This window comes from Stylophora pistillata, chromosome 14 (genome assembly GCF_964205215.1).
Source record: "Stylophora pistillata chromosome 14, jaStyPist1.2, whole genome shotgun sequence".
NCBI lineage: Eukaryota > Metazoa > Cnidaria > Anthozoa > Scleractinia > Pocilloporidae > Stylophora > Stylophora pistillata.
In genome coordinates, this window is record NC_142532.1 from 5,555,512 (window position 1) to 5,577,378 (window position 21,867).

The window sequence follows — 21,867 nt, forward strand, 5'->3', positions numbered from 1 at the left end:
CAAATACTTCAATAAATATAAAGGAAGATAGTCAAATGACAGTCACATGATAGTCACATGATTAAATAAATATCACAATCTATTAAATGACTTAGTGGTTCGTGTTTACAAGCATTTGTGACATATTGCTCCAAATATCGTTTAAATAGGATTTTTATTCTCAGCCTCGTTTCCATGTTGGTTAATTTCTGACATGCGCAGTTCTCCTCTCCAGAAGTTTATTTGGTATGGCCCTATATCACAAAATGTTAGTCTTAGGATCATTAGTAATGTGGTCAAGTTTTATACTTTTATCATTTAAATTGAACAATTTTGGTCGATAACCGCTAGACTATAAAACAAACGGCATTTCAAAACTAACAAATTTCACTTACGTTATTGGTAAATAGTAGTTGCCGGACCACCTGGACCCACCCGGGTTTAGAAATCAATGACTTTCAAATAGATAAAGCACAGGACCAGACTTAACAAATCTGTTTTTCCTTGAACAAGCTTCGATAAAATAAAAAGCGTTGTAACAAAACAATACCATATGCTGCGATTCGCTTAATCCGAGACGAACATTAATTAAATAATTACTTGCACATGTCACGCATCGCTTTTCGTTTCGTACATTGCCTTTTGCTCATGGAAAACGCCCTGATCCTCCTTTGTCTCTTTAGGATATCTTAGTTTGTTCTATCTAACTCACACAAAAGCTTCAGTTAATGAATAATGTGCTGTTGTTTCTGATGGTATGGTGGAAGAAAATCATTTCCGATTACTTTCGATCTAGTTGACCAACACTCAAGGTCTTAAAATAACTGAGGAGAATGTGCTATCTTTCTTATAATATGAAGAAATGGATAGACATTCTAATCTCCTCGAATAAGGACGAATAAACCGCAGGTCCCGTCTCCGGTATCTACACTGAGTTAATTTCGTTAGGCAGGGGACAAGAGCCCACTCACGAGATGACTGCGATGTGGTCTGGCCTGTTTACTGGGAATTGTGTTCTCGGCCCGCAGTAATTGGCGTAAGCTGTTGTGGAGTACCTGCCTGTATCGGCGAAACCAATAAAATAAAATTGCCTATCTTATTGGCTTCCCCTGTGTGGGGTCTCACAGGCTTCGTGTTAGGGCCATTGCTGTTTCTTATTTATATCTATGACATTTACAATGCTTCGGATAAATTAGCATTTTATTTGTTCACTGACGATACAAATCTGCTATTTTCCGACAGAAATCTTAAATCTCTTGAAACAGTGGTAAATGTGGAACTAATGAATGTTTATGATTGGCTAGCCTCAAATAAACTCTCTTTAAATGTGAAGAAAACCAATTTTGTCATCTTTCATCCCAGCCAGAAACGACTTAATTACAAAGTAAATCTAAAAATATATGATAATAACAGATAACATTTCATTTGCCTGGAGCGTAAAGACTATGTGAAATATTTAGGTGTACTTACTGACTGTAACCTTACCTGGAAACATCGATCATGTCAGTCATATTGCATCAAAAATAAGTAAAGGCATTGGTATAATTTATAGACTAAGGCATCTTGTACCATATTCGACATTATTAAATATATACAGATCACTCATTTATCCTTATTTATCATATGGCCTTGTCGCTTGGGGCCAAGCAACTAGGTCTCATATGAATAAAATATTGATACTCCAGAAAAGGGTTGTGCGATTAATGAACTTTTCCAACTATAATTCACACGCCATTCCTTATTTTATGGATATATCAACAAAGTTGAAATGGTAAATTGGCCACCGTAATGATTACAAAAGCTGACGTTTCGAGCGTTAGCCCTTCGTCGGAGCGAATTGTTTCGCTCCGACGAAGGGCTAACGCTCGAAACGTCAGCTTTTGTAATCATTACGGTGGCCAATTTACCATTTCAACTTTGTTGATATATCCAAATTATTTCGTTACTCCCACCGACGCAGCCCCAAACAGTTTCTTTCGAAACTATCAGCCTTTATTCCTTATTTTATATCGGCTAATATTATGCCAATTAATAAACTTTACATTAAACTCTCTTCTCTCTTATTGCATGATGTCAATAACAATTTAACTCTTCCCACCTAATCTTTCTGGTTTTTTTCACTCTTTCCCACCAAATACACAATCATAATACCCGATCTTCATCTGCCGGTAACTATTACATAAACTGTACTAGGCTAAATTAACACAAAAACTCATTCTCTGAGGATTAGTTGTAAAATTTGGAGTAGCATCCCAGTACATAAACCTAAGGAATCTTCCAAAACATATTTTCAAGAAAAAGATGACAACAATATTATTTCAAAATCTTTAAGTTCAGAATAGTTATGTTGACGTAGAACGAACAATCAATAATGTGTAGAAAGTTAAATCCAGTTAATAGTAGTGTATAACTTATGTATTCTTCTATTTATTGTCATGATGTGTTTCTGTTTCTGTATTTTTATCTCATACTGTCATTTGTGATTTACTGATTTAATATTTAATTTCTGGTATATTTACTGAATCTTTTGTTGAGCCGAATTTTATTCTAGATGTTTTAGCGTCCACACACTACCCACTGAGACTAGCTCTGCTATTTGTGGGTAGTGCGTCATTATGCTAAGTGTCATGTCATGTCATGTCATATCTGATTACAATAAAATACAAAAACAAAAAAAACAAAACATTCATAGGTCCGCAATACGTTTAAGAGGTGTGATTATTCGGTGTAGCATGCGAGATTTAGAACATGTGTGAGTCAACCCTATCAGCTCTTTACTTTCACGGGATCAGTGTTAAGTTCGCTGAGTATAAATCACATGTACTTATCCTCTAGAGAATTTATGTGAACATTTAGTTTCAGCAGTTTTGATGAATTTTGAGTAATAATAAGAATGATAATGATAATTGCAATAATGATAAATAATTATAATGATAGTAATAAGCCACTCATAGTAGCATCCGTGAGGATTAAATCTTACATTTAAATTTAGGGACTCATTACTTCAAGAAATTATCCAGGTTTTTATAGCATGAAATTATGAGGATTTTGTTGCCCTCCCCCCTCCCACCCCTGTCAGGCCATTGCAGATTACTCCCCCCCCCCCCAAAGATAACAGTACGAACGATCTGACAGGCTCTTACAAGCCACGGGCTGTATAACCAAAAGTGAGTACCCCTGTTATCACAGGTCTGTTCCAGTTTCTCTATGGCCAATTGTACTCACAGGTAGAGTATAAAGGAATTCTGGGTACACTTGTTTTTTCATTTTTCCAAAGCAGTTAAACTGAGTATAACGATTAATTTTTATACTTGTACATTTTTAACCACATTGTAATTCAGATTAACTGCGATGATGGTGGAATGACTAATAATAATAGTAATAATAATAATAATAATGACAATAAAAATAAAGGAGGTTTATTATTAATTAAGTTGGTAAGCATTTTTTGAAATAGTTAGTCCAAATGAAGTCTTCAAATGACTTTCTTTCAAAGCCCTATTTAAAACTATAACATAGCTAGCAGAGCCGCGCAATCAAATTCATTATACGTAAGCGTGCTCAAAATCTCGATAGTGCACGCTGATAGCGTGAGCAAATCGCTTCACCAGAAATTTTTATTTTCGCGCGAGCGGTCATTGTTAGCGCGGGGAAAAATAATATATTTCGTGACAGTAATGGATACAAACAGAGACTCGGCACACCAGTCCCAAAACGAAGAAAATTTTCCAACCTTTTCCCTTAGGCTAGAGTTCTTAAATGAGGCAAAAAAAAAGAGAAAAACAACGGAAAAGGAGACTCGGCATCAGCGCCGTCACGATTCGCTTCTGATATTGTTGTTCGTTTTTCGCGTCGGATTTGATGCACAATTCCACCGGCTATGTTATAAAACAATTGGTTCATGCTTTTAGCTGCGTACTATCGAGTTATGGAGCACTTTTGGGAAGTTTGGAGGGCACTCAACAAGCTAGAGTTGCCCTCGGCTAAAGCCTTGGGCAACTCTTACGCTTCTTTCGTGCTCTCCAAACTTCCCACGAGCTCCATAACTCGATAGTGCATTCTAGAGTATGAAACAATTGTTAACTGGAAGCAATTTTTTTTAATTATTGAAAACACAACTAAGTAAAACTACCTTTTAGGTTTCATTAACTAAATGTATTTCTCATTTGTCTTCCCTCATTTCAGTCCGCGGGTAACATCATTTTAAGTGTTCGCACGCAGAAACTGAAAACGCTTGCTTTCAAAAGGAGCTTGCTTATGACTAGTTTCTAAAACCCGTTGACAGAAAAAGAATTGCTATTTTAGAAAATTGGTCGCCAACCAAATTGATGTTGCGATAAGGTTGATAGGGGACTTATTTCTTTTGCAACTAAACCATTAGATGTACATGCACAATAGTCATTACTGACTGAATGACCCTGAACCTTTTTTTCTGAAAAAAAAAAAAAACCGCATAGATCGGATTAAAGAAGGTGCTGACGTTTCGAGCTGAAATAGCTGAATGGAAATTTAATACCCCGGAAAAAATATTTCTGTGATAACGAGATTTGTCCTCATTTATAACTTGACTTGAGTTTGCTATTACTAACGGACCCACTTTAGCGCTAAATTTTCGGTCAATCCAGACCGTAAATAAGAAGTGTCTATAATAGAGAAATACGCCCAGCGCAATTTTCGCAACTTACGCATGAAGGATCAGCTTTTTATATCCCCCCTCCCCTCTTTATGGCTCGTGATTTGACTCAAAATCTGCAAGAGAATTAGGAAGCGGAATAAACATTATCCTGGAAATTCCTGGGCAAATCTGCCAGCGAGGATCATGTCAATACTCAACATAGCCCTGTGCGGAGTATCATTGGCCAGGGATGAAATGGACTTGCGCAATGAGAAGCTATTGCGTCGATGTTCTAACATGAAGGAAATCCGCGAGAAGGCAGACGGAGATGGGAAATTGAAGCCGGCCATTCAATCTAGCTTAAAGACCGTCACTTGCCTCTTTCAAGATCGCTTTGAAAAATTATCTCTCAAAGGACAAAAGTTCAAGATCTTTGAAGCTGCTTCTGACGAGGTTCTGAAACGCCACTCCGCGTTTGCCCACGACATCGATCCCACTCTACAATTGGGGATTGGCCAGAAATCTGAATTTCTTAAAAAGGATGAGCTACAAGCTTGGTTTAAGACGCATTGCAGGGCAAGGCAGTATTCCTTTCAAATCAAGAAGTGCAAAAAGCCCCTCCATCTGAGGTCCATAAAGAGCAAGCCTTGGAAGAAATTCAATCAAAAGCGAAATGCCTTCCTACTCACATTCAGCAGCTCGTGAATTCAGCAATACATCAGGTCAAAAGCGTGGAGGGACTTGACATGCTTATGCAGGCAGCTAAAGGAGGCTCGTTTGGTGTCGATGTGGTTCGTGCCGCATTGGATTTGCCAAGTTGCGTTACGTGTAAATCTCCCAGAGCGTCGCTAGTCACGTTCAAGAAGATGATGTGGCTTCCAGATCCACAATACAAAGATGCTTCAAAGGAACATTACAAAACCTTTGAAGATTTGTTTGGCAAAAACACCAGCAAGATTGACCGCCCATCTGCAAAGTCAAATGTTGACGACAAGTCGAAGCACCTTACGAAGAAGGAGAGTGTTCGTGATGCAATCGAATGTGTCAACTACAAGAAATGGAGGAGCATATTTGCTGCCACCAAGCCCACAGCAGCACAGATGGAGCAGCTCAGTGAAATAGCCGACGCGCTGCAATAAAGCTGTGGGGCTCCATTAATTCCGGAGGATCACGAGTTAAGCGGCGTCTTTGTTGTCAGGCAGGATGTTTCATGCGCCGACCCAGTCGATAAGCTCTATTACTCATGCCGAAAATTTTAAGAAATTTGTTGTTGGTGTGGTGCTTTGGAGCCAGAGACAAGAATCAACGAAGAGACAAAAGCTATCAAAAAGGTCGTGAATCCTGTGTGCCAGGAATGCGCCGCTACTGGCAAGAGACCAGTGGCAAGCTGCAAGAAGAGCCAGATGGCAGGCAGTGGGAACGAAAACAGTATAAACTGTGCTTAAGGTCATTCCCCAGTATTGCATTGTGCATCCCTACTGCGCATAATTTCACCCGTGATTAGCGCGCGCGCATTAAAAATGGTGGCTTTTTCCTTGCGGCTGGACCTCGCCGTAGAGGTAAATCGCCATTTTCTCGAAAACGAGCGCGGTGATCTATCATTTTTTTCATTTGCGTTGAATTGAGTAATGAATTTCTTTTTGTAAAATAAATATGGGAAAATTCTCAGTGTTGAGGAAGGAAAGATCGTCGGAAACGTGAATTTATCAAGCCATCGTGACAGTCATGGTGCTATTGTAAGCCTTTATATGGTATAGTGAGTTGTGAGTGCTTTTAAAGGCAGAAAATGTAGCTACGTTATTGGTGTTAACATGGCAACGAGAATAACACGAATAAATTAGTGGAATGAAAAGCGTTCGTTGATCCCTGTGGGATTTAGACTGCCGGTTTAAAAGATGAGCTTTTGTTCAAGATTTTTACGGCTTTCCGTGCTACCTAAGTGTAAGGAAAGACCGCAGATTGCCATATGTTGCTTAGAATGATTAGGTAAATTAAATTGCTTAGCGACTGGTTTCGATGTGTCCCTGTCATTTCTTTCCACGTCTCGAAGGTGTTCTCGGAATCGGTCACCTAGTCTTCTGCCTGTTTCGCCGATGTATATCTTTTTGCAATAAGTGCAAGTTATGCAATAGATTACATTGGCGGGGGTGCACGTGAAGTGATCGGTGATCTTAATGGATCGTTTGGGTCCCGATATTTTATCAGTGTTGTGAATGAAAGGACCCAAACGATCCATTAAGATCCCACCAATAACGTAGCTCCATTTTTTGCCTTTAAAAGCACGCGCAACCCACAATTCCTCTATTCGCTCCGACGAAGGGCTAACGCTCGAAACGTCAGCTTCTGTTATCGTTACGGTGGCCAATTTACCATTTCAACTTTGTTGATATATCCTAATTATAAAGATTAAAAGAGGTCGATCAAATCCTTACCTTGCCCTTTGTCGTCTTGAATGAAACACTGTGCCACGTGTGCACCGTCTGTGCAGACCGCCTTGCGCAGTGGCGCTCGACAGTTATAAGTACCGATGGACAGTTATAAGTGTCGATGGACAGTTATAAGTGTCGATGGACAGTTATAAGTGTCGATCGACATTTATAACTGTCAATCTACCGTTATTCACAGTCAGAAAAAAGGTAATACTTCTGATGGCTCCAACAAGCCACCGTATTTTCCTGTCCGATCCGCGGTTTTGTTTCGGTTTTTAATCCTGGCGTACTCGCCGCTACCAAGGACTACGTGTACTGGAAGTGTAGCTTTCGTGTCCTCGTCGTGAACGTAAACGCCTCTCAGATGTAGGTTTTTGCCGATAGTTTGTGATAATTGGGATTGTCAATTGACAACAGTTGCGACTTGTTTACTCTGGTTGCTTTCACAGGAAGCGTAAATTGGTGGTTGACAGATTGGAGGCTTAAGTCGTATTCTTCTAATGTCGCGACCTTGGTTGACATCAGCATGTCGATTGACCTTGTTTGAGTGGAAATGGGCTTTAAGCGGAGAAGCTCTATCAACTTTGCCGATGCATATGAACTACCCGCTCCAGATCAATTAATGCTCGGTACTTTATTCCGTTGACTTCCACTACGATAACAAGAAACAGACCCTCTCCGATTTGGTTTGTCGTCAAGGCAACCCCTCTTGTAGATGTCATCGAGTTGTTAACGCCGCCAGTGGGATGTACTGCGTCACAGATCGACGTGTGATGGCGCTTGTGACAGCGTTGACAATCGGATCTGCCAGGATAATTTGATGCGGGATGGTTTCTGTGTGTACAATTGAAACACAATTGCTTGTCAATTAAAATTTGTTCGCGATCTGACAGGCTCGTGACCTTTGTGCATTCAATCGGTCGGTGATCTTCGCCACAATACACAAACTTATGGGGTCTCAAATCTTCGCGTCGCGTATGATCAATCAATCAATCAATCAATCAATTCTTTATTTGGTAAAGCAGGTTAAAAATTACAAAAATTACAAGGTAATAGTTGCATCGGCAGCTATCAGCTGATGTGGACCTGCTATGTAAAACTATCTAAAATATGTAAAATATATCATAGACTAAAACAATCACAAACACAGTTACACCACACGCCTAATTACAAGAAAGCTGCTATAGGTAAAAGTTAAAATAGATAATAGATAGTAATAATAGATAAACTAAATGGTGGACTTATAGAATCCGTAAGATCGATGATAAATAAAGTCGTTTTTCTTATTTGAAATTAGAATAGCTTCCTTATTAAATGAGAATTTAAAATTGTCTTTTGAGTGCTTTCTAAGTATTGTTTTAAACCCTTCTTTGCTAACATTACATAGTTTAACTTTTTTATTTATAAAGTTCCATATACTTGGGCCTCTATATTGGAGGGAACTTCTTCCAAGTTCAGACTCTACCCTAATAATATTAAATTGATTATAAAATCTTGTTGATCAGGATGAAATTGAAAACATGTCCAGAATTTGGCTCGGAGCGGTCCATACAAAAATTTGATGCATCTTAATTAATATACATCTTTTATATAAATAGCTAATAGGGAGCCAATTACACTGAGCAAACATGAGCTACTTTCTTGTGAAGAAGGGAGACGATTAATTATATGACATGCACGAGCATGTATATGATCTAGACTATTAAGTGATGATTGGGAACAATTACCCCACACTGATATTCCATAGGTAATGCTAGGTATAATTGTTTTAAAATATATTTCTTCTAGGGTCAGCTTAGGTAGATATGACGTTATTCTCAGAGCACCAACTTTTTTGGAAAAGGAAGCTTTAACAATGTCTACTTGGAAGTGCCAGGAGAGTTCATTGTCAATCGTAACACCCCGACAGCTTGTAGAGGTGACAAACTTCACAAAACCAGAGCCACAGAGCAAAGGCTAGAAAGGGCCGATAAACTGTTACTTTGCCAGTATCATAGCTTCAGATTTTGAAGGGTGAATAGTCAATTTGTTTAGAGAACTCCACTTAGATATCTGCGACATCATAACATTCAGGGATGAGATAACTTGGTCGATACTTGAACCAATCGTATAAAGTGTATTATCGTCAGCATACATCATGGCCAAGCCGTCTTTAACTTGGTTAGGAAGGTCATTGGTATAGATGGTATATAAATCTTGGGCCGAGCGGGGATTCTTGAGGGACACCGAATTTAATAGGAAGAAGAGCCGACCATTTGCTGTTTATTTCTGTGTATTGATATCTATCAAATAGATAATTCATTAGCCACTGATGTAATGGGCCAGAGATACCAACTGTATGGAGCTTGAAAGATAGGATCTCATGTGAGACAGTGTCAAAAGCTTTTTGGAAGTCTATGAAAATAGCCCCAACAATTTGTCCCTTGTCCATAGCTAGCTTCCACTTTTCTGTCATAGTAAGAAGTAAACTCTGGTCGTGCGTGTAGACCGTTTCGCGGATGGTTCTTGCTCGCGCTCTGTTCGACCCGCTGCCTCTACTGGGTTTCTTCTCACCCACAACCGAATAGCCTCCGAGAACTTTATAAAATCCCAGCTTTCTCACCGTGTATCGGTTCATACGGGATCTCCACGGATAGATGGCAACTTGTCAAGCGTCATCAACACTGCCCGAATAATGCTGGTCACAAAGATACGCCCATCTGGCGCTGTTGTTATCGCATAAGGTGCTGATAAATGAGTGATACTTTTGCCTGTGAAGCGACCGTTCAAAGAGAACTGCTGAACTCGATTATTTTTACGGTCACATACAAGGACATTATCGGAGTTGTCCACAAGCAAACAATGTGGACAGTCACATTGTCCATCTTGACTCCCTTGTTTGCCAAACTTGTATATGAATGTTCCTGACTGATCAAAAGCTTTGATGCAATGATTGCCTCCATCAGATACGAAAAAAATGTCTCTGCAAGGAATACAGAAGGGTGGCCACTTGACTTTCCCTGGGCCATGGTCCCCACCCACCTTTCACGTCACCTGTATCCTACAATTGTCAAGCTCAGTTACAACAATGCGCTCTGCATCATCCACAGCAATGTCTACTGGAGTACCTAATTCCCCTTTTTCTACACCGCCTCTTCCAAAACTATTCACCACACTTCCCGTCTGAAAATGAAGTCGTTGCATTCTCTCATGGATGCTTTCTGCAATTAGGACTTCGTTGTCATTTAAAAACGAAATGTTCCCAGCGAGCTTGATAATGTTCTGAATTGCTACCCTCGCTTCCAATTTCTCTCAAACAGTTACCATCTTTATCAAAAACATAAACACAGTGGCCATCGTTATCTGTCACAACTATGTCGCCTTTCGTATTCACAGTAATTCCATATAATCCTTTAAACGTACGTCATGGAAAGAACTTTAAATTCAACTCACCGACCACAACAAGTTCACGTTATTTGACCTGCACGGTCATGGGACAGGTAGGTAGTGTATTGCCATTAATGTTCACTTTAATATTGTAGGCCTCAGGTACTTTGGGAGCAAACATCAACCTAACATTTCCGTCATCTTTTTCCTCGACAGCCACGTTTGTTACATCTTTGGCGGGTTTTATCAGCAATTGGACTTGATCTTTAAGATCATCCTGGTCACTCATCTCTCCTCCTGATGTCTTTGGGCACAACGTAAAATCTACTGGTACACCAGCCTTGAAAGCTTGATCCAGTCCTTCCAGAATTGATTTAGCCGCAATTGCCCGTTTCTGGGAGACTCGAATAGAACCCAGTTTAATGTTGTCATGGCGTACCGCGGAAAACTTGACAAATGTAGTCTGGCGATGTTTTGGAACTTCAACTCCGCGAAGCTCTTCAAATTTCTGCCTCAAACTATTTTTGTTCTCTATGATATCCACAGTTGAGCTTCTCTACACCAGATTTTCGGCAGATTCAGCTGCTTCGTTCAAGTGTTTCACCAGAGATTCCACTTTATTTTTAGCCGATTTAATTCGGTTGATTCTCTTCCTACGCGTCATTTCTAGGGACTCTAACAGTTGTTTTTCTTGCTGTCGCGTCTTAGCGATCACGTTTGCAGCTGCCCAAGACACTTCTTCTTTAGCCATTTCGATCAATATTTCAACAAACTCAGATTCTTCGTCCAGTTTTTTAATCTCTTCTCGAAATAAGTTTGCCTTTTCCTTGATGGACAGAACATTGAGCATGATGTACTTCTTTTCCTTGTTTACTACTTTTTCAAGTATTTCGAACTTATGGCCACGGTGGTTTCCGGTCACGCAAATTGGACAAATACACACCTCACACCGGTAACAGAAATATCGTACTCTTTCCTCTTCGTGTTGCAAGCAAATCTCCTATTGCAGCCTCGGCACAGCTCCGCGATCTTCTGCTTCAAGGTCACCAAGCAAAGTTCTGTGAAAAAAGCTGTTGGGCAAACGATCGAAGCGATTTCCTTCTGGTAAATCGATTTCTGCTTGACACTCAGGGCATCGGAATTTCCCTTGTCTCTGGCTCATTATTGCATGTCTCTTTAAGCACTCACAGCAAAACGTGTGAAGACATGATATGGTTTTGGGTTCGGTGAAGGTATCGTGACAAATCGAGCAAGTAACATGTTTCATGAGCTTTACCAAAAGAGACGCCATCAGTATCGACAATAAGTACAAACGATATTTTTACGTGACGTGCGACATTGAATCAAGGGTTCATTTCAGTTTCTTAGAAAACAGAACAAAGTCCGTTTCAGCTGATTGCCTGTAGCCAATTACGTTCTTAAACTCAGTTGACCTTCTGTAACGTTAGATTGTTTATCTGAAAGATTCTTAATTTGTTGTATGAGAGCTCTATTTTTATAAATCTGTAAATTGTTCAAGGTTAAGGAGTTTTAAATTAAATTGAAAGCTTTGAGAATCAAAAATATATGTTGAGAACTTATGGGATTGACTTTTAAACTCTGACCGCAGTTTTTGATGATAAGTAGACTTTGAAAGCTCCTCGTCATGATTTTTTTAACTAGTCATTTCTTACTCAGGTTAGTGCTAAATGTAAGTCCTTTTGACAATTTCGCATAATCTTAAGGTTTTGGTGATATTTTCTGCTTGACTTAATACTTTTTAGAATGTGGTTTAGACGAATAAGGGTTAAACTTTGTTTTTAAAAGTCGGCCCAACAGATTGTGAAATGAAATATCAGTAATTTGCACTGTAGTTTTTTTGTTTTATTATTTTTGTTTTTAGTACCGAATACGAGACGAATAAACACAATTGCATTTCAAAGATTTTGTCGAACCTGTTTCATTTAACTCATATAGCGATCCTAAGAGAAAGATAAACATAAGGTTTAGCTCTTTAAATTATGATTAAAATATAACATTTTCTTTCAAGAAATTTGTCGAATACGTTGTACCCAGATCTTTGTCGATCGCATCTCAGACGAAGAAACACGAGCGAGCTTGGGTAAGCACTAACAATGTCTTTTAAGGAGAACGTCACGCAGAGATACACACGGTGAGGTTATGGTTCGCCTTAAACGTGACCAAAGCAATTTGACCAACTTGACATGGAAATGACAGGTGGTCCTCACGATTTCACGTCAAATCTGACGGAGACGCGAATGAAACAAACCTTACGAAGGAACCCATTTTGTTTATACACCGCAAAAAATGTTAGAAGTTGATTTCCCGCGTTCTCATAACCGTGTTTAGCGAATGACATCATAAGCGTTTTCCTTCAATGAATACAATCAATTTTTAATGCAAAGCGATGGAGCTTGTCGGTTAATGATCCTTCGCGTAGAAGTGGTCTCCATCGAAGAAGCGCCGTAAAATCTTATGAAAAATGGTTCACTTCTAAGATAATTTTGCCTCATGGCTGCTTCGGTCTGTGAAGAAGCTGCCGTCGCAAATGACCTTCGGTAGGACATCATACGACTGGTCCCACAGAGCTTTCATGATTCGCAGTGGTTTCGGTCCAGTTTTTCTGCTCTATGCCTGGAAGGAGGGCCAGTACAGCACTTTCGACCCTTGTTGTTCGCAGTGACCCCAGCATAACAGGCTGTTTGTTTTTCCTCCTCAGTTTCCTTGGCTTTCTATCAGGTAATTTTTCAACTTTATAACATTTCGATAGAGTTAAACTTGGAATTTTGACGATACAAACGGTTTTATTTTCCGTGTTGTCAAAACCATCTCCGAATGGGCGTGTTTTGATTTGGTGAATCGGGAAATTCGAAAACATTTTGCCTTTTTATTACAGGCAGAATTAACCACTTTGAAGACTTTATTCGAAATATCAGGAGCACGCAAAACATATATTTTCACGTATAAGTATTTTAGCCTTTGGCGTTTTTGCACGTGTTCATGGTTTGAGTTTTACTAAAAAACGAAATCGTAACTGGAAGTCGTCTCATGAAATGAAAACAAATACAAGTTCATTTTCCTTACTTTCTTTCCCTCTGAAATGACTGCCTTGGGGCCTCGATGATTTGAAACGTTTGAAATATAAAAGTTGCAACTTTGAAAGTAGCCCTGTCAGTCTTCAACCATCAGTATTCACTCATTCGCTAGGCAACGATATTGTTGCCGCCTACGGGATGAATCAGTGATCAATAGGTGATCCTGGAACTTAAAACAATAAAACTGCTATCCCACGCTTTCCTTTTATCAACATTAACGTTTGCTATAGTTGCTTAACCCCGATATGACCTTTCGATTTTTGATTCAGCTCACGTACGAATAGACGTTGAAGTGGCGTTTCTGTGTTTTCTGACATCTTTGAACAGGTACCAGGTACTTTTAAGTGAACCATAAACAAATTAGACCCTTTCAATGCAGATACCCGTTTCACTAATTTTGAAAGAATGAATTCGTGGTGTGAATTAGACAGGAAAACTGACAGCGACGATGACATTTTACGACCATTTGTAGATTTAAATATAATGAAACATGACTCTATTTAAACAAAAACTTTCAAAGGCTCTTGAAAATGTAAACATTGTGGTTTAAGTTAAATACAGAACGTATGTAACAAAAAAGGAACCAATCGTATGGCTCTCGATCGAAAGTATTCAAGGTGAAACGTTTTACAAATGGAAAAAAAACTGGTTTCTTTAATTTCGTACGAATCATCTCTACAGAATCACTTATCGTATAGTCTTCACTGCAAGTTTAATTGTTTCAAAATTGAAAGGTTTATGCAAATTGTAACTTGAAAGGAATCTTCAACGAAATCCTTGATCAGAATTTCTAACTTTGATACAGCCTCCACGCAAAACTTTCTCAAAGCCCATCATATTTTATCCAACAAGGCCTTTCAGACCATGGTTTTTTGTGTTTGTATAATGTACGATGACATAACTGTCAAATTTGGCAGTATCCTTAATGGGTCACTTGGCACAGGTTTAAGAACCTGTAGTTCCAAGTTAAATCCTTTCAAACTACAAAGTGTCTTGCGCTGTTCTGCGACAGAGTTTGAGGTAGTAACTCTAGGCTAAAAGAAGTCGTTATTCATTATGAAAGTACTTAAAAGAAAAAAAAAATCAAAATATTTTTACTTCCGCAAATTTTACAAAAATACCACAATGACATAATTAGTGTAATGAAAACAAAAAACGTCTTATTTGTAAGAGCCGAGAATTGGGAGAAATTAAAATACTTCAGGCGTTAGGTGGTGTCACTGTTTAACATTTTACAATTTAACTGGTTGCTTGGAACGCTGTAAATCAAATAACAAATATTTGTTTCGTTGTACGCAGTGCAGCTCACTTGGTTAAAATTTCCAACTAGTTAAATGATTTGCACGAACCCACCCACGCATCGACAAATTCACGCAAGTCTTCGAAGTTTCACGCGTGTCTAAGCGCTCTGGTGGATTCCAGATTGATGTGATTTACTCATGTTTTTAGGTTTTGGGCAACCGATACACTGCTAAATTGGTTGTGATATTAGCTGTTTACCGAAATGATACTTATACATGCTCTTCTTTCCATTACCAAGACTCTTATCCAAAATTAAACTGGGTAGCATGCATTTGGCAGGAACGCAAGAACCATGCGCGAGAGATAAACGACACTCGAGAAGAAGTGCTCCTTGGGAAAGATCTCGAGACGTGCACGCACGACGTCTCGATCACTCGCGTGTGTAAATCAATCACTCCTTGTAAATCAGTTGCACCTGATTTAATCAAATTAAAACCACATAGGTCTTTACTGAGTCAACATATACTTTCTTATATTTTGCTTACAGAGAGTGCCTTCCCTGCAACGCAGGCGCACACCTGCCAGCCAAACCTTCCAAAGTTCAATGTAACATTGCGTGCTGGTAGTGCCTCGGGAGTGTTTTGGAAACTGGGTCGAGTCAAGGACGTCAATCATTGTGGTCAGCTGTGTTGCCAGCAACGGAACTGTGACCTTGCCTTCTCTGTGGACGATTTTTGCTACAACGTTGAGTGCCAAAGTGAAAAAATGTGCCGACTGAAAAATGAAAACTTTTCTCGCCATAATGTTGCGGTTACCTTGATAACAAGGTCTTTGTTGGACACTTTTCAAGGAAAGGACAGAAACAAAAAGAGTGAGGGTGAAAATAACAGTAGTTTTACAAAGCATAATTCTCACAAGCTAAGAGTATCAAAAATAATCAAAAACAAGTATGAGAGTGATGTAGTAAAATCATACCAAAGCAAAGAAAAAGAAACAGAATTCGAACTGCAAGATTCATTTCCAACAAAAACGGTTGTGCGACTGGAATCAAAACTTCCAAAGGACGGAAACATTGATGCTTCAAAGCCTAACAGCTGTCGAGCAAGGAGAATCCTTCACAAAGTTACTCTTCGCTCAGGGCTTAAGTCAGGAGATTTTTCAGATTACGGACAAGTACCTGACATTAATGTGTGTGTCAAACATTGTTGCGAGCAGAAAACTTGCGATGTTTCGTTGTTGTTGAACAGTCATTGTTATACATTGCGCTGTTATAAACCTGAACTTTGTAAGATAATTCCCGCGCACGAGTCGAAACTGGACCCGCAGTTAGCGTTCGTAACACGTTCAACGAACGGGGCAGACGAAGAAAAAATGAGAGAGAAGAGAGTTAAAAAGAAAACCTCAACTATAAATGGAGGCTTATGCCTGCACGGTGCGATTTTTAGTGGCGTTAGTTTGAAAGGCGGATACAAGGCGGGAAAATTTGAACTGCTTCCTGGAGCAAAAGACATGCACTCTTGCATTCAAAAGTGCTGCGCAAGTCAAAGTTGTCAGGTGGCTTGGTTACTTGGCGATCACTGTTACTCGGTATCATGTTTTGACAAGTGTATTACCGTTAGAAAGCCATCGAAAGGTATTCAATCCCAGCTTACACTCCTCACGGGAAAACCTACTAATCCTGGAAACGAAAGTAAGTACTTTCCTATCAGAAATTTTACTTCTGTCGTTTTTGCTGCAGTCAAGTATTGCCGTAGCTTTCGGTTGGGTTGAATACGCGGTACAGATAATGGTTCTAACTTTACAATTGATGAAGTACACCTCAGAAAGATATTTACTCTTCAATAAGTCAGTGCTTTGTGCATTTGTTGATTTTTCAGAAAGGCAAGGCATTCCAGGAAGTAAAGTACCTTCAGGTAGGTGAACTATTTTACGAAAATCTTCAGTTAGACACAAAGATCTTTGACCTTCCACCCGCAATATCAATACGTTATCCATCGTTGTATTTCTTATCGGCATCAGAAACGTTAGAGACAGTCACTTTTTCTCCACAGGGAAAGTGTACAAGGTGTTTTTAACACTCACAGATCAAGTATTCTCAGATCGGCTGAAAGACATAGAATCTCTTGAATTTCTTAACCTGGCAGAAAAGCTTCAAGTTGCGGTAAGACCGAAAAATAATTTTAATGTCTGAATTATGCTAGTTGGTAAGTTGGTAAGGTGGTTGTCAGCAAAACGTGCCAAGCTGCAAAGTAATATCAACCGTAGTTAACGACAAATATCTCTGTGCGACGTAAAAACAACCAAATAAATTATGATGAAAAGGCAGAACAAGACAAAACAAACCAAAAGAAAGAGAATAAAAAGAAAGGAGTAAATGAACCCGGGTTATGATGTGACTGAGTTGGCAACATTTGTGAATTCCAAAGGTGTGCGAGTACTACAACCGACTATTTTGTTGTTCTGTTCAATTTGACAGGTTTCGTCTGTTTTTGTCAACGTACCATCATACAAAACAGCAGAAGTTATTTCTTTCCAGTAAGTAATGGTCTTTATTCAAAGTAAAAATTGTTCACTTGATAACAGAGAACTGCAACACTCTGATTGGTCTATAATTGCGTCATATCTTGCTGTTATTGCCGGATTAGGTTACATCATGGAGTTTCAGGTAAGATGTTTAAGCAAATAACAAGAATAGGCTAAAAAGAGAGATAGCAAAAAAATATTGTTTACAGTTGATGCAATTATTTTCTCTTAAGTGAAAATCGATTGAACGCAGATGGTGAGAGCTTCTTTTCTTTCCTTTAAACCTCTCCTATAATAATGGAAATGGCGACCGATTTCTTGGCATTTTCCATGGGAGGAAAAAAAGGTGAAAAATACGAAAGCCGAAACTGTGGTAGCTCATCACATCACCTCAGTTATCTTAATTTTAGGAAATACAGTCAAACAGATTCCTAGCTATTGCCTAGAGAGTCAATCGACATATTCAGCTGTTTTTTTTCGAAAATTTATCGAAGCCCACACCATTTGTTAGACAGCCGATTGTGTCCTTCACAGCAAATAGCAAAATCAAAGGTTGATGGATCTGTGGAAGACTCTATACCTGCTTTATCGCGAGAACTCTTGAGAAAATCCCAATTTTTTTTAATCTAACATAACTCCATTTAAAGAGTTACAGATTACTAATATGGTTTGCGACTATATCAGAAATTGTATTCTTGTTTTTATTTTTTTCGGAAAGGTAATCGTCCAAACTGACAACACTACTTTTTTTTCGTCGTCAGGTCTAACCCAGTGATGTCAAATCTTAAATTGACAGCATCAGAAAAATCGACAGCATCAGAAGTACTCACTCCTTTAGTGGCTGCAGTCAAATCTGGTCAGCTAAAATCCTCCATTGATGGAACACCGTTAAGCTTCTCCGTCAGCGATACAAGTTTTCGTTTCATCACCTCCACCGGTAAGCAAAGCGGCGAAATTAAAAGAGTCCTTTTCCAGAATGTGCAGGCGAATGAATCGTCTCTTTCAAATTGATGCATCTCTCTGACATCGCAATGACATATACTCTTCTGTGCGCTTGGGGTACGAGCGCTATCCTCCGATTGGCTTAACCTTAATTCCATATTTTCCTCATATTTGAACGAAAATTTCTCGAAAATGCAACAGCCTGGACAAACCCAACTCAAGGCCCCTGTTGATTAAACTGGAGAAATCAAGGTTTGATTTTGAAGTTATTTCTCATCTAATGGCTTCCATTTATAATTTCTCACTCTCTCTTTCACACTCTGTCTGATCTCTCTCTATTCCTCAGGAGTTAATTTGGTATGCAGTGCTGTGTACGATTATGACATCAACTGGAGATTGATGATGTTCAACACTACAGACAACCAGACATGTCCCCGAAAAGCTCAAGGTGACGAATTCATTCTTCATCGCCATACGAAACTATCTTCATTTCTATTAGAGCCATTTTCAATGGAGTGTTGAGAGTTATCCGAAATTTAATTGGCTTTGCTTAACTTTGCTCTGTGATTGGTCCAGGATACTGGCGCCACTCCCAACCAATCAGATACCAAACTTACCCCAATCACGACTTAGTCGCCCGCGTTTTCCCGCGCTTTAGATAGTTTGGTTGTTGTTGTTGTTGTTGTTTTTTTAGTTCTCATTGGCTCTTCTATAGATTTTCCTTTCTTTTGATTGGCCGTTTCGATTGCTTCGGTCTTGGTTTTACGACACTTGATTGAAAAGCACTCTAATGCGCAGTTCAAGCGAAATGAATTTAAACATTTCTCTGATCTTTCGATCTCCTACTGATTCAAGGCCAGGGTAATCATAAACAGACTCTCAGGGCTCACACCACCTAGCCTCATCCCTGAGTTGATAGTGATGAGACAACTCAGACAAGCTGGTTTACTTTTGATTGCTAAGACGCCATTAGGGGACTTATCCACTGCAAAGTAGAGGCAAGCATGATTCTTGCAAATAAGTTACATAGTGGACTAAAATGGCGTATGTGGATGTGGATATCAGAGCCATTATACCCCACGTTCAACAGATTCTTTACCCATGCAGTTATCTATTTATAATGATCTATTAGTTAAAACATCTACCTTTTAATTCACTGTTAGGTCAAACAAGAAGGTTTTGTGCTGGAAGTGAAATCTCCAACGCGACCTGGCATGAACCAAACTTTAGCGAATGCGTCACCCCCGCATATAAAAATCTTCATAAACAGGTAAGTATCATTGCAAGGCTATTTCCTCGATTATTTGACTTAAGGACCTGTTTGGAGGATTCTGGGTATCACGTGATTACCAAGGGGAACGGATTAGGAGGACCAGTCGTGGGAAAACTATAAAGAATTGAATGCCAATGAAGGGGTATTGTTAGAATACCCCACAACATAAGGGAGAAGGGGAACAAGTAAAATTGTATTATGACACAATCAAAGTCTGACGACCCCCCCTCTCCCTCCCTGAGGCCCCCGGTGATAAATAATGATCAGTTCCTTATACATCCCCGATATTACATAAGAAAAAAATGGTGAACTTCCGACGAATTCTCCCCATGACAGAGTAAAGATCTGGCCACCAGAGCAGAAAATAAGGAACCTTTTACTCCAATCACTGCGAGTGAAGTTATAGCCGGCTTAGAGAAACTGGTGTTCACAGATACTTACCGTGAGGAGATTTACAACCAAGTACTGTCCGATCAGCAGAAGAATATCCGGGCTGCTAAGAGGGGCAAAGGAAAGTCAACCTCTAAAGTGCACGACAAGGTAACTTTTGTCAAACCTCACGCGAAAAATTCGTCTGATAAGGAAGTTCCAAAAAACGTTCCCGTGACTGAGATTCCGAGACGGACACCAGAAATTTTACCAACCGTTGGCACCACGGAAAAGACTAAAAACGACAATGCTGTGTGGTTTTCTGATTTGAAAACAAAGCTTAACGGCAAAAATCCAGATTCCAAAGGAAAGAGTTTAAATTTCCCGACAGCTAGTGTTCATTTGCAATCAACTCCAGCGGTAAACTCGCAGTCCATCGGAAATAAGGCTGGTATTCCTGTGGAAGTTAACAGAATACCTACTCGGATCTCAGTTGTTCCACAACAGAGGGTCTTCGGTGCACCTGGAATTCAAACTAATGCTGTTTCTAGATCTCAAGTGCAGTATTCGAATGGTCAGAGACAAATTAATTTGGGCTTGAATAGACTACAACCTAACAACCCACCATCGTTACAAAGCCCTTTACAAAGGTCGCAACTTCATCAGTCTTCAAATCCACAAGTTGCCCCCGGTTACGCTCATGCACTGAATCCTTACCGCTGGTTAGGTAGCCAAGCCTGGCAGAACAACCGAGCTCAAGGAAACTGGGGACGAGGTTACTCTCCTCCGAGCTATTTAAGTGATCAACTCGACATCGGGAGACGAAAACGAGAAAGTGAAGCAAGTGGTAACCGAACAAAAAGACAAAATACTCTTTGGTATACTTCCCATCAAAATCCCTCGCAACTAAACTACCTCGCTAATCAAAGAGGTATTCCCAGTACAAGTTATCAACAACCAAGAAATTACTTTCAACCTCAGCAACACTCCTATCAAAGTCCACCAAACCAGGCCGCTTTAAATCCTTATCAAAGAGGCTACATGCGGCAGAATGTATACCACCAATCACTCGGGATGGGCCGCTCGCCCGCAGGCCAACAGCCGGTAAACGTGGCTGCGCCCAACAGTAGAAGTCAAGTCATAAATGGTCTGGGATACGGAACACAGCCTGGAATTGGTGCGGGTGGACAGCCTACACCAGTGGAGCGTTGGCCAAACCTAGCAAATCCAATTCAAAGCCCAGCGGTGCAATCTTCACAAAACTCAATAAATTCTATGAAACCATCTTCTGAATCGAGAACTAAGCTTAAAACAAACCAAATCCTAACGAAAAATATTCAAATCATCCCAACAACGCCTCGTGTTCGTCTTGTACAGCCCACCAACAAGGTCACAAATAAAGCCCCGATGACCCGCCCAATTTCTAAGGAAAAGGACGTCCCCGTGCACACGGGACAAAAGAAAGTTGGGTCTAAGGACGATTTATCGAAAAAGCTCCAAGATATATCTGGTCCCGCTCCTCACTTCAAAACACATGATTCGGTGGTTCCTCTTGGAACTGGTAAAAAGGAAGAACATGTCGTTCCGATGTTTGGCGGAGATATTTTGTTGTCTGTGGGGATCCTTCAACAGCTGCAAAAGTTTACGCGATTGAGCAAAGCGGGGATAACTGAGAAAGATCTAAAGGTAACAATAACCTGTAATTAACAGTGATCAAATTAACTCGAGCATCGAAACTGTTCTATCGGCCTTAGGTCAATGTCGGTGAATGAGACATAGGTAATGGCCTAGCTTTACTATAGAGTTTCAGTCGCTCAGTAGTATATATAAAGTATCAGAGCGCGGAATCTAAAGGTCTAAGATTTGATTACTCATCGCAAGACGAAGACGTATTTCATTACCGAGCTCAATATCTCCCATTTTCCCCTTTTTAAACGCATATGACGCTTCGAACGGTGCTGAACATCTTTGTGGTCTAGCTCACCACAGAGGTTTTGTCGCTCAGTGGTAGAGCATCTAAGCGCAAAATTCGAA

General features: G+C 39.7%; 1 protein-coding gene and 1 pseudogene across 1 annotated transcript in view; one reads left to right on the forward strand and one right to left on the reverse strand.

Moving 5' to 3' along the window:
- Positions 1 to 8,016: 8,016 nt before the first annotated feature.
- On the reverse strand, positions 8,017 to 12,120 carry LOC148716227 (E3 ubiquitin-protein ligase TRIM45-like; annotated as a pseudogene).
- A 545-nt stretch (positions 12,121 to 12,665) lies between these two features.
- The window catches only part of LOC111339519 (uncharacterized), a 16,805-nt gene continuing 7,603 nt past the window's right edge, over positions 12,666 to 21,867 (forward strand). The window contains exons 1-9 of the mRNA XM_022946195.2: positions 12,666 to 13,128; positions 15,274 to 16,416; positions 16,604 to 16,639; positions 16,778 to 16,887; positions 17,203 to 17,261; positions 18,011 to 18,186; positions 18,538 to 18,639; positions 19,355 to 19,461; positions 19,801 to 21,519. Of these exons, the coding sequence (XP_022801930.2) occupies positions 13,020 to 13,128; positions 15,274 to 16,416; positions 16,604 to 16,639; positions 16,778 to 16,887; positions 17,203 to 17,261; positions 18,011 to 18,186; positions 18,538 to 18,639; positions 19,355 to 19,461; positions 19,801 to 21,519 (3,561 nt within the window). The 5' untranslated portion in view covers positions 12,666 to 13,019. The remainder of the gene's footprint in view (positions 13,129 to 15,273; positions 16,417 to 16,603; positions 16,640 to 16,777; positions 16,888 to 17,202; positions 17,262 to 18,010; positions 18,187 to 18,537; positions 18,640 to 19,354; positions 19,462 to 19,800; positions 21,520 to 21,867) is intronic.